This window comes from Dermacentor andersoni, chromosome 6 (assembly GCF_023375885.2).
Source record: "Dermacentor andersoni chromosome 6, qqDerAnde1_hic_scaffold, whole genome shotgun sequence".
Lineage (NCBI taxonomy): Eukaryota > Metazoa > Arthropoda > Arachnida > Ixodida > Ixodidae > Dermacentor > Dermacentor andersoni.
Genome location: NC_092819.1, coordinates 49,161,716 through 49,175,374, shown reverse-complemented (window position 1 = coordinate 49,175,374; position 13,659 = coordinate 49,161,716). Strand labels below are relative to the sequence as shown.

The 13,659-nt window shown below is 42.1% G+C and overlaps 1 protein-coding gene across 1 annotated transcript in view; it reads left to right on the top strand.

The window, feature by feature from the left end:
* Nup188 (nuclear pore complex protein Nup188) overlaps positions 1-13,659 on the top strand; it is a 75,184-nt gene that overhangs the window by 21,257 nt on the left and 40,268 nt on the right. Inside the window, exons 18-25 of the mRNA XM_050170852.3 lie at positions 674-796; positions 2,725-2,854; positions 3,423-3,473; positions 3,577-3,648; positions 6,776-6,908; positions 8,919-9,095; positions 12,548-12,662; positions 13,352-13,539. Of these exons, the coding sequence (XP_050026809.2) occupies positions 674-796; positions 2,725-2,854; positions 3,423-3,473; positions 3,577-3,648; positions 6,776-6,908; positions 8,919-9,095; positions 12,548-12,662; positions 13,352-13,539 (989 nt within the window). The remainder of the gene's footprint in view (positions 1-673; positions 797-2,724; positions 2,855-3,422; positions 3,474-3,576; positions 3,649-6,775; positions 6,909-8,918; positions 9,096-12,547; positions 12,663-13,351; positions 13,540-13,659) is intronic.

Below are 13,659 nucleotides of genomic sequence, written 5' to 3'. Positions count from 1 at the left end.
CTTGCGAAATGGGAGAAGACTAGGAGGAGTGTTGCTTGCCCTTTGAGGCCCTGGGTACTTATAATTTTTAAGGTTCCATTTTAACCATAAAAAAAGAACTTTTGTGTCTGGCCGCTATATTTGATGTGAGCCACTAAAACTGTTTTGTGAACTTAAATAATGCAACTCCTTTGTTTTTCACTGAATATGCAATGTGGTTTTGGCATAATGATAGAGCATCCACTTCAGACCTCTGGGGCATAAATCTATGAACCTTTCTCGCTTTACTTTCATTTCCAAAGCTTTGAGCGTGATGTTACAGAGAAATCCTGATTTGTAGCTCATGAGTGCTTAGCACAGTAAAACTTTTCAGATGAGGGATTTGTAATAGGTGTTTCCGATTCAGAGCCTGTCATGGGTGAAGTACCTACATCAAAAGTGGATTTTTCTGTGACTGAGATATTGAAATACCTTATTCACGTTTTATACCTTAATCACGAGATAAACTGTTTTCTGCATTCTGTGTCAACAGTTCTGGAGAAAAAAAAAAGACACTCCAAAGAACTTAGAACTAAACTGCTAATGGAGAGGAAAGAATACATGACTTGCTAGTGACTGGGAAACAAAACTGTGCTTGTACTGTGTTACTCTTCAGAGGCACTGCTGACCTTTTCCTGCTGTCTTCTTATCACAGGGTGAAACTTCTGGACTAGGCCATCTGCTTGTCGAAGCAGAGGAAATGTTTCCCTTGAAGGCGGAACCACTGATCCAAATGCTAGCTGCATTAGCTAGGGCAAGCCCTGAGAGCTCGCATAATGTGAGTATGCTGCTTCGTTAAAGATGAACCGAGGCTGTCTGGTCAAAAGCTTTAACATCTGAACTTTGAACTAGTACTGTAAAATTCCCAAGACAGACAACCCAGACGGCATACTAATCAGGTATTGTCAAACCAGGTACCGTTAATTCGACTCTGTCAGGACCAATGAAATTGATCTAATTATTTGGCGGGTCATATTAAATAAGATGCAGAAAAAAATGCTAAAACACACTGCTGATTGCTACTGCTGATTGATTTGGCAGTATTTGACCAGTTCTAACACAACCCTGAATTGAATGCGCACCTCTATGTTATAAAAGTAGAAAACAAACATAAAAAGGACATTAAAGCACCTAAACATAGCAGAAAGCCAACGTGCACTTCATTTTTGGCAAGAAATACGTAGCATGCCTCTGATTCTGGCAAAAAGAAAATAGATGAAACCAGTAAGCTTTACCATCACAGTATGTAAATTTATTTACGCATAATGTCCACCCTCAACAGTCTCAGACAGCACTTTATTGCTTTCTATATACTGCAACATGTCCTCCATATAATCCATTGCATGTTTGACATTCTGTATTTATCCAACAACTCTTGAACAGTCCCAAACTGGGTGGTGGCCCATGCCTAGTCTAACCACTTCACTAGTTCATCCTGCAACACATGCAATTCTTTGGAATGCCACAAAAGATGTGATGCTACTTGTTGCTGCTAACTTAGCATATAAAATAAGTTACCTTTTAAATGAGGTTTTGTAATTGAAGAATGAAAGTGGTGCGTTCTCACTGTCATGCTACGCGAGTACTTCATCTCTCCCCATCTTGTGATGGCAATGGCGATGATGCTGCCTAGGCTGGCTCTGACAGTAAACTGTTGTGAAAGCTGCGAACGCGGTTTTGGTTTTGTGTTCGATTTCCTATGCAGCCAATTTTTGGACAAATTTTAATTGGGTAAAAATTGTAATTATTCATTGTGAGCTACCCTTTTCACTTGAAAATATTCCTATGGCAGGCCGAACATAGGCGTTCTCAACGAGAATTGACGTTTGTTTCATGCATTCACAGTACCTGAGCTACGGTGATACCGACACTGTCAGTGAAGGGGTCGCTCTTGCAGTCGCCATAGAGCAGTCAGGCATGTGTGTGCTGATCAGTCAAGTGCGAGTTATTCGGTGAAAGCCAATTTTAGCGTCGAAATGACGGAAGTACGGGCCTATAGAAATGTACGGGTGCTGGCCGGGACCTTTGGTATGGATCTAATTAACCAAAAAATCTAATTAACCAGAGTCGTATTACCAGAAGCAATAGGGCCGGGCCAAGCAAAGGTAAAAGAAAATGTAACCAGTCAAGAAGGATGAGGCTTTCTTTATTCTTTGTCGTTTAAAACCTTTAACTGAATGGTCACTCTTACCAACACGGTAGTGACGGACTTGTCATGTGTATTACAAGTTATAGCACACGACACTTAGTATAGAATGGAAAGAAATTGGGGTACACATTTGGCAGCCATAATTTTTTGTTGTAACACTCGTGTGCCGCTGTTTAACTAATAAAGAAATGCTTCAGCTAAACTTACCACTAGGAAGGACTGACTGTTGGGCAAGATGGCTCATGAATATAGAAAAAATGTGGTATTGTGAGATAGGACAACACAATCGCTGAGTCGGTGTGCTCCTTGTTTCGTCTCATCTGGTTGGCCTGCTTTTTCCTGTAAACTTAACACTGTGCATGCTAGCTATTGATGTACATGTTCATATAGCTCCAAAGCTATGCACATATGTGGAAAAACGTGGTGGGCTTCAGCTGCCTTTTTACAAAATGTGTTGGTGTCTCATGTGGCAAGCACATTTCTCACTCTTCTTTTTTATATGGCAGTGACAGCTTCAAGTTAAGGAAGGCTTATCAACGTTCCTGTTTTTGGTGCAGGTAATAACCAGGTTTGGAGGTGTGCCTTGCTTTTTGGAACCTCTGGACAGTGTGCCAAGTGACGTGTTGCAGGTTGCCGAGGATGGCTTGCGTGTTTCGCTAAGAACAACTCGATATCCCTATGGCATTCGTGAGTCTGAACTACAGTAATATTTTGCATGTACAGGGCAGCACTCTATTATATTAACATGCGAGCGTGTGGCTTATGCTGTGAACCATGCCGTGCTAGGAGTGAGTTCGACAAATTTTACATGCAGAGGGAGCAGAACTAGCATTTTTGTAGAGGACAAGGTGGTACAAATAATACCTTGTCTCCTACAGAGCACATGTGCTGCAACACCACGTCAGCTACAGGAGTGCATGTTTCACAACTTCCCATGAAGGGAAGTTTGTTCATTCACAGCAGTGGCAGCCTGTTCCTGGTCAACAGCACATTTGCAGTCATTTCTGGGGCTTGATAAGACAGCTGGCCATTGACAATAGTGAGCTAGAAGACTTGTCTGCTACATGTCATTCTGTGCCTGTGTAGCAGACGACATGGTGATGCTAATTCTGCTCATGCTGGCACCCATGGCAAGCACATTATGGAGCAAAGCCTTTTACTCACAGGATGCATGCTAAAAGTGAATCGCTGTGTACATATTTTGCAAACCTGCTCTTAATATAGTGCATTACATCTGTACATTGCGTTCATGCAGATGCACTGTTCATTCCACTTGGGACAGAAGGGACTGTGTTCAAATCTGGAAGTGAGTCACATGAAAACATTCTACTATTACTGTATTCTTTATTGTTCACTGGGAAGTGTACCTAAATGCACATTTTTGTTCTCTTTGGGGCCATCTGCTGCAGATAGCTCACTTGTCCGGTGGCGGGTGAAGATTAATGGTTGGCAAGTCATTGTCTGCGAACTCTGCAAGCCCTGTAAGTCAGCTTTTTACTTGTAGATAGCTGAGGTGTCTACCAGCCTGTGGGCAATGATAGTATCCTTACAGGATTAGACATGGGAATTTTTTCTTTACCAAGAAGCTGAAGTTGGTGTCATCTGCAACGCATTTCCTGACATTTTTCAATATTTGCTAGTGTGTTTTCCCGGATTGCTTATTTACCAAGCTTCTGGTGGCACCAGTGATAGTTCAAATGATTCAAATACATTCCTGCACTGTGATCTTTATGGTCACAAACGAATATTAAGATAGGGTGGTAGTGACCTCTTACACCTCTTCCCATGACATCTAAATGAAGTGTTTTTATTGGCCTTTAGATGAGCATTGAAGTTAATGACAAATAAATGACAAAATGCATTTGCTAGGATGGGTGATGCACAAAAACCTTTTCTTGGACATGACCAGAATTATATAACACCACATCTTTTAGAAGTAGCTGAGCTACGATGTGTGTGCATCTTATTATATTGTGTATTGAAGATTTTAGGACCTTACTTATATTGTTGTCTGACTTTTTCTTTTTTGCCTGGTAATTCGAACTTGATTAGCCACAACAGACGCTCCTGACCCCTATGGTGACCCCCTTATTGGCAGCGTTGGTCTTGTCTGGAGCTTGAGGGACAGTGAATAGACACACGTCAAATCTTCTGTCAAAAACGCCTATTTTTGGCCTGCCCTAGGAAAAATTTCAAGAAATAACCATAGCTCACTATGCCTGATTACGGTATTTAGCAGTTTGTGACATGTGCCCTTCTTTTTTTTTTTTTTCAAGTAAATTGGGCCGGAAATTGCCTGTGCACTGCAAACAGATACAAAACCAAACCACCTTTGTGGCGTTCGTATGCTTTACTGCATAACATGGTGTATTGCGGCGAAGCTGACTTTAAAAACCGGCTGCCATTGTGCATCACATATTAGACCCTTGCCCATTTTTCTTGCTAAAAGATTGGGCATGTGCTAAATTTCTACTTTGGACGGATAGAAAGTGGGCACGTGTTTAATTCTGGCGTGTGCTAGAATCGGGCAACTGCTTCCAAATGAATCAGCAGGGTGTTGTGCATTTTTTATGCATCTTGCTTAAGTCAACCCACCAGATAATTCGAAAAGTTTTGTCGATCTCGTCAGGGTCAAATTAATGGAAGTCGACTGTATTGAAATTTCATTATATAGAAATTTGAAGTTTTATGGAAATAATACAATCTCCAAGGGATTTTCCTTACATAAAAAGGGCCGTAAGATTTTCCAAATGATCAAGCAATTGAAAAAAAAAAACTAATTTGAATGATAAAAAGTTTCATTTTGTTGAATTTGAGAGTTGGGGACCAAAGATACCGTTTCATGTCATGTCGACGATATCTTCCCATCGATGGTACGAAGCGAAGGCTGTCAAACTTTCGTGTCTGTCCTGCCGCGGCGGCTAATAGTGTCACTCAAAGTGGACTGGCTTTACCATGAAGACCGCAGGCACAGTGGAGAAAACGCTCCATCTGCATCTCACTTCAATCCATCTCCAAAACTCAAGATTACACTACCTCCAGCGCTAAATGTGCGGCAAGACAGCGCACATGAAGCCACAGCCAGCTTGGCTCTCCAGACTTTGCGCCCGCCGCAGATTACCTTAAAGATAGGGTGCGGGCCATGTATGGGCTCAGCTGCGCTGACAGCCATGCGCAACCACGGCCGAGCTAGAGCGAGAAGGAGGCGCATGCTCCCCTGGCTAAAAAATACCAAATTGGGCACCAGCGCATTGCATGCTTCGAATAACTATACGTGGCGTAGAATGCATCAGTGCAAATCAGCGATATGCTGTGCCGACATTGCACTCACCAGTTATAACCTCTGAAATCGGGTGGCACGGCACGCATTGCGCGATTTTGAAAGCCATGACCAGCTGAATTCGTCGCTGCTGGCAAAGGTGCTGCTCTGCTTTGGCAACCACTCTCTGTCACGCAGCGCACTGTTGCAGAGGTGTGTTCGCAAACTGCTTGCTTGTAAATCAACCATTTGACCATCTGCACCCCTTGGCTGTTTCCATTTATTGCCTCTGTACTCCTTCACGATGGCAGTGAGATTTCGCTGTATTGAGGTTCACTACACTTGGTTTTCTATGGACAAGAAGTTAAAAAGGTTAAATACTGCCTTCATTATATCGAGAGATTTGTTGCACATATTGCAGTTTGATATCAAGGTTTAGCTGTACCTTAGTGCTAAAGCAATGAACTTTAACAAGACACAATAATAAACTATACCGACTAGGATGCATTGCTAACAGCACTCACTTGGTTCTGTTAGCTAAGAGGTGATCATACTGAAAATGTACTCCAGCACATTTTCAAATCTCACCATGACAAAGTTGAAGGAGAAGCTTAATTTACTTCCTTATATCGATTACTTCATTATCAGGCCATTTCCAAAAGGAGGGTAGGGCATACTGTTGTTAATCACTGGCTAAGCCAATGCAAAAACCTGCTGTGCACCGTCAAAGGATCACGAAATATTTTCTGCTGCATTTTCATTTGTGAGATGACTGCTTTCTCTAATGCAGTGTCATAGATCACCAGATATTGAGCTAATAGGCACAAAATTGTCAATAAACCTTCATTCTGAACTAAGAAAAGGTTGTCATATCTATTCAAATGAAATGTTTGCCTCATTGAAAGGAGATTTTTGCGTGCATAGGCTTCTACGGAAATTTCAAATGAAATTATGATACTTCATTATAGCCATTATTCCTTTTCTTTTCATTAAGATCAACTCATTTCATTACGAATGGGGTCTGACTAGATTTTAAATGTACTATCATGGATAGTGAACTTGCTGCTTGAGATAAATGTACTGTTCTGGACAAACGAGATGATAAATTAGGTGTGAGCAAGATGCAATTCCTCATTTTTGCTTTCACCCCTTTGTGTCTTGTGAACTTGACTTCAGATTGTGCACTTTGTTTTGGGCCAACACCATCCTTACCGACTGAATACGTAGTGGCATTAAATCATGCTGTCAAGTTTATTCCTTGTAAGAGATAGTCTATTTACACTTTCCTGTTTGCGTCCTATCCGCCAACAATAATGCAGAAAGGGTACATTGTTGGGCTTTTAAAACAGGTGACTCGGACAAAGGCTGGCTTCAGCGGTTGCTACACATAGCTCGCCTTATCCGCAGCCTTTTGGAGACGGACTCATCACTAGAAGACTTGCTGGTCTACAATATCGATGAGCTTTTTGCTGCACTGCACAGGTTAGTTCTTCTCTACTGCAGTGGCAATCCCCACGCTTGAAATTTTCTCTTTATTTTTTTTAATGTCAGGCAAGTTGTTATAATTGAATTCAAACTAACTTTCAAGTGTTCACTGGCCAAACAGCTGCATGATGAAGCAACGATGAAAGAAAATATGTACTGTATTTTTGTAGGTTTAACCACTCCAACATATTATAACCCTCGGAAAGGGGTATGAAAAGAAATCTGCCTATATAACATGCGCGAGTAAGCCAAATACAACATTAAAGTCTTTATAGAAGTTATCCAGCACATCTTCATTAACCAAACTTCAGAAGCAATTTTGTTTTGTTTGTCTGTAACGTGTCTCATATGTCCAGATGTACTCCGTTAGACCGTGGTGCCCCTTCATGGGAATGCACTTGACAGTGTCATGAAGTTGAACCTGCAAGCAAAATGTCCATCAGATGGACTGAGAATTTGGCAAGTTGGTATACATTCATGGCTTGAGCAGCGCAACTGAAGACAAGGACTAAGAAAAGGAGGGAACACCACACTGTGTGCTGACTGTCAAATAAAGTTTATTACAGGGAAAAAAATGATATAAAGCATAAGTATCATGTCTTCTTGATTCCCTCAGCAATGTGGCTGGTTTCTTTGTTTCTACTGCTAATTTGACTGTTTTTTCCTCCATCTGAAGCATACAGCAACCTCAAATTTTTGTAACTTTAACTTCAACATTCTTTTGATAGCGATTCTTTGCGTATGCTTAGGGGGTTGAGACCATGTGACAGTCATTATTAATACAGTTGGCTCTTTACAAGGGTGCCTGGTAATCCGACAGAAATCGTTCGTTTTATCCGAAGTCCGTAATATCCGACACGCCTCTCTTCAGAAACTTTTGTTGCGATGTCTAACAATTTTGTTGCGAAGAGCAAGGGACGAACGTCTAAAGTAAAAAAAAAAAAAAACAAGGAAAAAAAAAAGTCGCAGTGTTTCCCGAAAGGCGAAGCATCAGTTGCAATAGCAAACTAAGCAAGATAACCGTGACAGCAGCAGCGAGCAAATTTACCTTGGTTCTGTCTGTCGCTTCAGCATGCACTAAACATCAAAAGCACAGTGCATACGAAGCTACCGGCACTGGGCGCACTTTGTCCACATTGCATATCGCTTTCAAGATATGGCGGCGGTGCGCACTTTGTCCACATTGCAGATCGTTTTCATATGGTGGCAGCGTGGGCGGGCACTTTGTCTAAATAAAAAGACAACATTCTGCTATTCGGTATTCCCACACCTCTACTTTCTACATTAACGTACATGATACATTTTCTGATATTCGACAATTGATATGAAATGTACTATTGTTCCTACATCTAAATAAAAAAAAATCTGTTGAGTATTCGTTCACTCCTACTTTCTGCAATACAGCTAGGTTGTTCTTACTTTGAGATGAAACTTGATAAGCCCGAAAAGATGCAAGAACGAAAGATGTGTGGCGCCGCCTCCTTGAGTTGTGACACCAGCTCACCGTGATGGCGTGCATTTTGGCGATGTCTGCTCAGGTCGACATGATTGTTTATCGGTAAAGATAGACTACATTGTACTATAAGTTCTTCGAGGATTGTAGCAGCGAAACTTGTGGAACACCGACACAGAAAGGAACGAATAGACGTAGACGCAGCTGTGTCTTCCTTTCTGTGTCTATGTTCCACAAGTTCTGCTGCTACAATCCTCGAAGAATGAACCAACTAAATCAGTTAAACACCCTTTTGGTATTATAAATGTGGCACGACGACCCAAATACGAGAAAAAACTTGCACCTTTAATTTTCTAACCTTACACTGATGTACTGGTGCTGAGGTTTCGGTGCGAAATAAAAAAAAAATGAGTTAGGCATTTGTTCTTGTAATCAACCTCTTGCCTTAAGTTAATGAATATATAGTTATAAAAGCATTATCTGTCTGGAATCTAGACTGATCGTTGTTTCTCTCTAATGCCCCTTTAAAAGCTCATTTGCTTTCTCTCTTTCAGGCTAATACTCCTGAGCACTCCCCTGATGAGCCCTCCAATTGAAGTACTGGGAGAGTGCCTTGAGGTGGTAGCCATCTTGGCTGATAAGAGTCCCAAAAAATCCTGGAAGCGGCTGGTCGCGACGGGTCTGCTTCCTGCTCTCAGCACGCAGCCCAAGTCTGTGGAACAACTTGTTAAGTATGCGCATCTTTTGTCCCTCATTTGGTTTACAGATTGCTCATGCATCAAAGTGTGCAGGAAAGAAATTGTAAAGGGTCACACAGGTATAACCCTATCCACTTAACCCTTTATGGATGACTGTTGCCTACAGGCAACAAACAAAACAACAGATTTTCTGGACAACTTTCGGTTTTGAGTGTGGCGTTTATGGCTAAGTGTCCTCTGGCAGCCCTGAAGGACAGGTGTCATTTTCTTGTGAAAGCGTGGTCAGAGGAGAAACACCCAATGCAGTACCTCCGGCCGCAGCGATGTCACGCAGTTGATGTAGAGGAAACGCAATGCGCCCCTCTGTTTCACATCCGACGAGAACACTCTGTACAACTTGCACACAAAGCCACAGGTGGCTTGCAGTGAAGCTAGCTTTCGCTGTTCTGCCTGGTGTTGCCTACAGGCAACAAACGTGCTGCTAAAGAACTTTCTGAAAAACATTTCTTTTCATTTATATCCTTATTCTCAGTGCACTTTGCACATTTTCACGATAAATAAACATTTCCTTGAAGTATTTTTATGTCTTGGTTTTAAAAGGTTAAGGGCGCTTGACATCCTCAGCTCGTCATGAATGCTTGCCACTTTTTGGCTGATGACAAGCTCACCTTGTCATTGATATTTCGCCACTTTCTGAATGACTTGTGACAGAAAGATGCTGTCAAATTTTTTTTTTTTTTTTTCAGCAGCATATACGTGGTAGTAGCTGTTCTTTCATTTGCACTTTCATTAGAGGGCCCGTCACCAGGTTTGGCCTTTTTAAAAAGACAAGCGCAATGTGTACAATGCACACTGACAATTATGTCTGCAAAGTACAGTTGAACCTCATTCATACGTTTCTGAAAGAAAACTAGACAAAAACTCTACTAACCGGCGAAACTGAAGTAACTAAAATATTTGACAGACCGAACTGCAGTTGACACATATGTAATGCTTCGCATCACATAGATGTAAAAGAAAGGAAAAGAAGGCAGGGCTCATGATGTATACGTGGCATGATTCTCCAGCTCCAGTATGGGAGAAGAATGCAGGGAAGGAATTTCGCTTGTGGTGGCCAGATGGGGCAGGCAGAGAGAGTGTTCTATGTTGCCAGTGAAGCTTGCCTCCTGCAATCATGGGTTCATGACACTACAAATATTTCTGTCTCTGCTATTCATAACCAGTTTGAAAAGTTCTTGTGCTAGAATGGTCCTCAGGGGCCACGTAATAACTTCCAGCGTATAACCAAAATTTGTTATGGGACCTGGTGAGAGGGCCCCTTAAGATTTTATTTACACTATATGGCAGCTTGTGAATCCGACAGAAACGCGCTATTATGTTGTCTGTTGCATGAGAGAGGGCAGCAGTGGGAAGGATATTTACTGGGAAGCCACAATCGTGGATAGGTAGTGAAAGAAAGCACAGTTCGCAGTGCTGTATTTTGAGTGTTATACCACTGGTAGTCTGCAGTAGTTTGTATAGCATCAGTGGAGGAACACTAAAGACCAAACAATCTTTTCCATGAAATAACTTGTTCTTGGCCTAATGGTTGATGCTTGGTGAAGCCATTGTAGTGCATATAAAACAGATACAACGCAAGACCAGACACCTATAGTGCCCTTGGTATCCGGTCTCATGTCTCTATGTCTCTTTTATTTGCTCTACAATGACTTTTCCCCAAAGTTCCAAGAAATGAAATGGACGGTTCATAATAGTAAATAAAAAATTATTCTTTGCTGCACAAGGCTTTCAGGGATATTTCTGTGTTTTAAACATCTTTTCTAAATATTTCAGGTCACTTAAAAAAATTGCCATTTTGGTACTGTACTTTTAAAAAAAAGTCGCCGCTACTTCTGAAATGTTTGCGATTGTGTGCACATTCTGTTTGTGTGGCGTATGCCTGCAAAGCTGTACATGAATAATAGTACTTGAATCTCAACTGTTTGCAGCGTAACATTTGTGAGAAATGGATTGTTTTGTGCCAGTGACTTGCTGGCTAACGTTAGTGGTGCAAAATGTACCTTCTAAGAAAGAAAGGCAGAGAAAAAATAAAGACGTAGCTTTTGGTTTTGCTAGTAAGAAGCAGACAGTAACAATTTAAACACGCTGATTTGTGGCTCCCCACTGCGTGTAGCACCGCCATGTTCTCCATAGATGATCATCATAGTATTCCGTGCATCATTCATATCAGTCGAAATCCACGATAACGAAATTCTCACGACAACAAAATGTTTTCATATCCCCAGCGAACAGCCATAGGATTCAATGCACTATGTACCTATCGACTATGAAATGTCACTGTGCTACAATCCCACATCAAGGAAATTTGCCAGAATGTAACCCTGCATATTAGCTACTCACACAAGGCTAGCAGGCTCCAAAATGTGCTCAAATGCAATTGCTTTGCACTAAAATTGCATGGAATACCATGACATTACACTCTGTGGGCGCTGCCATTTTTGTGTACAAAAACAACCAAGTGCCGGAAGCGATCACATGGTTGTTTTGGTTGTTGATCGCCCGTTTGAAGCTGCACGCATGCTGCTACCAACATCTGGCGACAGTTTTTACACACCTAGTGCAGTGTACAATGTATGCCTCGGAGAGAAAAATTTGGCAAAAACAAAGCAATCTACGTCCCACCGACGTGAAATTGTTTATGGCACTTGAGATGGCAGTCTCAGCAACATCGCGCTGTGATTAAGCGGTCATCCGGGAATACACATCCCTTGCTCTCAGAACGCTGGCTTTGAGGCCACCCAACAGGTATCGTGTGCGGGTTCGGCGCCAGAAGTAGATTTGCGCGAAGGGGCCGTAATCTCGATTGATTGTCTTCGGGTGTACGAGATACGATCACTCTTTTTGTGCTCGGCACCGGACACGTTGGCATCTACGGACGACAGCATTTGCTGGAGAAATGCTGCTGCTTGCGTGGAGTGCTGTTGCTCTGTCCAGTGCCAAGCTATGCAAAATCTCACAAAAGTGATTGTACTATCTCGAAAAGCAACTGACTGAGAATACCGCTCCACAGCAGTACTGCCACTGCTTATAGACGCATGCAGCGCACTTTGTACTGTCAGCAATGTGGTTCTATATCCTCGAGCAGAGCTTGCCAAACTAAGCTAATGGAATTTTGACAGCAGTGTTTAGTTCTGGAACGTATTACATATCTGTGCTGTCTTGTTTCACAATAATGAAATTCTTGAGAAAGCGAATTTTTTCGTGCTCTCAGCCGATTTCACTCTTGTGAGGTTCAACTGTATTTATTGAAAAGGTCTTCAAATTATCAGACGTTGTTTTGGGCCCTTTAAGCAATTTGTGATCCCATGGGAGGTTTTTTGACAGTAAATTGTTGCAGCATGAAGTTTTACATAGCTGCCTGTGCCGATTTAAATTCTAATTGCCCATACGCTTGTCTCACCATAGACTTGTTTGTTGTTTCACAGGGGCTATATGGTCACAGGCAACGTTTTGAGTCAAGCCATGGCATCCCAAGAAAGGGTTATCGGGGACCATCCTGTCTGCCTTGCTTTTCTGAAGCTGCTTGCTGCTGTTGCTGAGGTACAGTTGCCTATTGTGGCATTATTTTTCTTTCTTTTTTTTTCCACAGAAAGTGGTTTTAGTAAAACAACTGCAGGCCTGTTAAAAGAAATGTTGAATGAAAGAGTGTCTGAAGGACAAGGAGAGAGTGCATGCCTTGCCAGGGTGGTGCAAGTCAGTAAGACTTGCACCTCAGGAAAAGCGCAGCGACTGTGTTTCACAAACGGTTTCATCTTTCTGCGTAAGAGTGTCTCAGTGAACGTTGAACGGCACCAATGCGTGGCAAAAAATTTGTTTTCCCATTAGTTGGCCTGGAGCGGGTTCACATCTTCCATTGGCTGTTCGACATCAGACCTTTCTTGTTCCGCGGTCAGGACACGGATTCAGCTTGGAATTCTGGAATAAATCTCACCTTCTGCCACGACCGCTTTCGCTGCAATCTAGCGAGGAGCATTGCGCTTTCCTAGAGCAGGTGTGGATTTTCACAGATCTACCAGAGAGGAAACATAATGCTCGTACGTGAAACACATCTCACAGATAATCTCACTTGTGTCAATATGAATTTGCGTAATTTCCTTGTGGAACTCATGCCTTTAGTTCGAGCAGGTATCTGTAGTTAGACTGTAGTTAGAGGAGATATCTTGCCAATAGTGACTCTGTGCTTCCTGTGGCATAGAAAGTCCAGCATTGAATGACCTCCTTGGTTTCAGACTTTTGTGGAGACTGTAGATGAAGATTTCCTGGCATGCTTAGCTGTGGTGCTGCAGGACATCTTTCCCTCATTTCACAAGTGGAGGTACAACAGACCACATGACAGGGACGTCATCGGCCATCGCTGCCTAAATATTTTCCACCGACTGGTTACCGTCTCCGCTAAGTTGAAGGCAGAAACTGTAGGGTAAGTGCTGCATGATGATCGAGATACCTACTCACTTTCATACACGCAATGTGTTCTAGAAATTTTAAAATTTAAGTACAAAGTAGTAATACAGGTCAAACTCGATTTAACGAACTGGTT